Below are 3,402 nucleotides of genomic sequence, written 5' to 3'. Positions count from 1 at the left end.
CATTATCATTTAGCATCATCATTTACACAATTTACCATAATCTTGATCATAACTTCGTTTTATTCATTTATTCTCTCCCCCTCTGGACACGAGACCTTCGTGACTGACACTCGTACTATACTACACTACGACGACGAAGACGGCACAGTGTAGACTAAGACAGCTTCGCAGTAAAAGTATTTTCTGTCCTCGAACCACTGCTACTATTCCTCATGCCGGGCTTAAGAGAAAAGTCAGTTTCGCCGCAAGGACGAAACAATGAATGCGATAGCAAGAAATTGGAATGTCACACGAAGAACGACAAGCAGCTGGAAACTTGCAGCGCGCCACTGAAGCACAAATAAGGACGCTCGAAAAGAACGCACAGGTATATACATTACAAGCGCGAACTAACAACTGTCACAGTTGTTACGTCTTTGTGTTTGAGCAGCGCGCGCTGCAAGTGTCCACTATGCAGAACCCGACGCTCTTAGATATTTCTTTTCCTTTTAAATTGCGGCGCGTGGAGTGACCCTTCTGCGTCTCCTGCCACGCGGTGGCGTCTGACGCAAGCTGTGCCCTGCGTTCTTTTTTTTTTTCCGTTCCACATCGCGAGTGGGTACTGAAAGGGACGACTTTCTCGTGCGCGTCTCAATGGCAGTTTTCAAATTGAAAGAAAATGTAGGAGCGCTGCGTTATAGAGCACACGCTCAAGCTCCTCCGTGATCTGCGTACCACTAGCGGTAAATGGTGCATATAAATAGCTAGCCGTTATTGCACGGGCGGAAGCATGGCGCGTGGTAGAGTTGGCTAACGCGGCGCGCTGCGGAGCGAGGGGTCGCTGGTTCGAATCCCCGGTCGGGTGAGTGAGAATTTTTTTTTCTTTGTGCCTTTTTTATTAAATACATACTTACACGGGACATGACGGCGACGGCAAAAATCCGCTGAGAGTGTCCATATAATTGCTATCGCAATAAAACGCACGCAATCTCCCCCTTGCCCGCTTACCTGCTCCCACTCTCCTGCCCAGGCGCGGTCGACGTGTTCTTCTCCCTCGCGCAAGCGAAGAGGGCGTGCTCTCCCGCATGCCTTCCCTCATTCCAAGCGCGCCCGCCGCAGCATGTCACCGTACTTGGATTTTTTTATGGACCATCACGGCATCGACGACGCCGACGACGCATTTTCGCTTGGAGTGTTATGTAATTTATATCGTGATAATGAGGAACACTGGAACTAAAGCCCGAGCATCACGCTAAATAGCAGCACCTGGCCGCAAAACAGCGAAAACGGCAAGGATGGCGTGCAGCTCATGCGTCCCTAGGTCCCTGCAGAGAAGTCTCGTTGGCTGCAGAGTTCTTGCCAGAAGAGTTTACACACCCAGGATACTTCAATCAGGAAAAGATCACTGCGAAACTAGGACAGAATAAACGAAATTTGAGTGAAATACGTTTACAGTTCCGCGCCACAAAACAAACAAGCAAATCACTGATTGACTGAAGTTTTGCCTGTGGTTCTGTATGACGCAGACTTTTCGCGCTGTATTGTCCGTTCTTCTTTGCCTGAAGCCAGAGAAGAGTTCCAGTGCTGTTCTCAACAATTAAAAGTAAAAAAACAAACGCCTTCGCCGATAGAGACCGCTTTAATAGGCTTGCAATATGGTCATTGTTTTAAAAAGAACTGCAAAAACGAAACCGTCAGGCCAATAGCGCCGCCAATACTATCTAGACCGTTTAAAATAAAAGCGATGCGAAAGTTTATTTTGGTCACGCTCAGCAAGGACAACCAGCGAAAGTTTAGAAAATTTGGCAGAGGAAGTGGAAAACAAATAATTATTTTGTTTCTGCGTCAGTTAACCAGCGCGAAGTTTCCAAGAAGTCACGTGCAAGAAGGTTAACTCAAGAGGAGCCGCCATTGTCGTTTTTTCACGTCCGCAGCAACGGTTGTTTCCTCGTGCATGTGAACGAACCATGCCTGGCCTCTGCGCAGCGATGAGTAAGTTGAGCATCAGCAGCACCAGCAGCTCCGATGATACCAGTCAAGGCACCCTGGAACTAGCAAAGGAGGCCTGCGAAATCCGCGATGTTTGGGCCTCCAACCTCGAGGAAGAGTTCTCCACCATCAGGCGCCTGGTCCAGAAGTACAACTACGTCGCAATGGATACAGAGTTCCCTGGCGTCGTAGCGCAGCCCGTAGGAAAATTCCGAAGCATCACCGACTATCAATACCAAATGCTGCGCTGCAATGTGGACTTGCTCAAGATTATCCAGCTGGGCGTCACTTTTTTTGACGAGGACGGACACAAACCGGAAGACATCTCTACCTGGCAATTCAACTTCAAGTTCTGCTTGTCAAAAGACATGTTCGCGCAAGACTCGATCGACCTCCTGGTCAGCTCTGGTATACAGTTTCCCAGGCATGAAAAGGAAGGCATTGAGGCGTACGAGTTTGCCCAGTTACTCATGACTTCTGGAGTTGTCCTCTCAGACGATGTTAAGTGGCTCACTTTTCACAGTGGCTACGACTTCGGCTACCTGCTGAAGGTGCTGACAGGCGAGAACCTGCCCGCGGCGGAGAACGATTTCTTTGAGACGCTGAAATCATATTTTCCGTGCATCTACGATGTCAAATACCTCATGAAGAGTTGCAGAAGCCTGAGAGGAGGCCTGCAGGAAGTGGCTGGGCAGCTCCAGCTCGAAAGAGTCGGACCACAACACCAAGCGGGCAGCGACAGCTTGCTTACTGGTGCTACCTTTTTCAAGATCCGAAAAGTGTTTTTTCAAAACAAGCTGGACGACAAAAAGTTCCGCGGGTTCCTGTACGGCCTGGGCACGTCTTACGGCATTAACGGCGACCAAATGTTCGAAGTTCACGCTAGCCCACACCATGTCACCCGGATCCTGTCGAGGTCCCCCACAGTCGTCTATTCGACACCCGCCTCCAGGAACGTCGTGCCCTGAACACCTTTGGAAGCCTGCCACTACTAATGTTTTACAGACTTTCGTGTTCTCATTTTGGATTACTACGTGTTCCATCAGCTGACTCTTTTTATCCAGTCATTTTCATTCTGTTATCTCCTTCTTCCAAACTTCTCTTTGTGCCTTTCTATTTTTTTTTTTTTTTGCTGTGGCGCTATCATTATAAATTGTGTGTTTTTTCATTCCTCCACATGTTTTCTATCCAATTTACGAGGGACAATTTTGAGCGCTGCAAGCGTTCAGCAGCAATGGGAACGATGGTAAGTGCGTGGATTTCATCTGCCTTCGGCTTCAAGCGACCTTCTGGCTTCATAACTGCCTTCATAACTTTTAGATGCGAAGTATCTTAAGGCGGAGCTCAATCCGGTGGTGGTGGTGTGCGGCGTGACCACCCTTACTGCGCATGCCCCCTCCACACACCTCCTCTCCACTCCCCCTCACCATTCCC

General features: G+C 48.9%; 1 protein-coding gene across 1 annotated transcript; it reads left to right on the top strand.

Moving 5' to 3' along the window:
- Positions 1-1,946: 1,946 nt before the first annotated feature.
- On the top strand, positions 1,947-3,063 carry LOC119376930 (CCR4-NOT transcription complex subunit 7). The gene has a single exon (XM_037646619.2). The coding sequence runs from the start codon at positions 1,947-1,949 to the stop codon at positions 2,934-2,936; it is 990 nt and encodes a 329-aa protein (XP_037502547.1). The 3' UTR covers positions 2,937-3,063.
- The last annotated feature ends 339 nt before the right edge of the window (positions 3,064-3,402 follow it).

Source organism: Rhipicephalus sanguineus, chromosome 1 (assembly GCF_013339695.2).
Source record: "Rhipicephalus sanguineus isolate Rsan-2018 chromosome 1, BIME_Rsan_1.4, whole genome shotgun sequence".
Taxonomy (NCBI): Eukaryota; Metazoa; Arthropoda; class Arachnida; order Ixodida; family Ixodidae; genus Rhipicephalus; species Rhipicephalus sanguineus.
The sequence above is the reverse complement of the archived record's forward strand: the minus strand, read 5'-3'. Positions and strand labels throughout refer to the sequence as shown.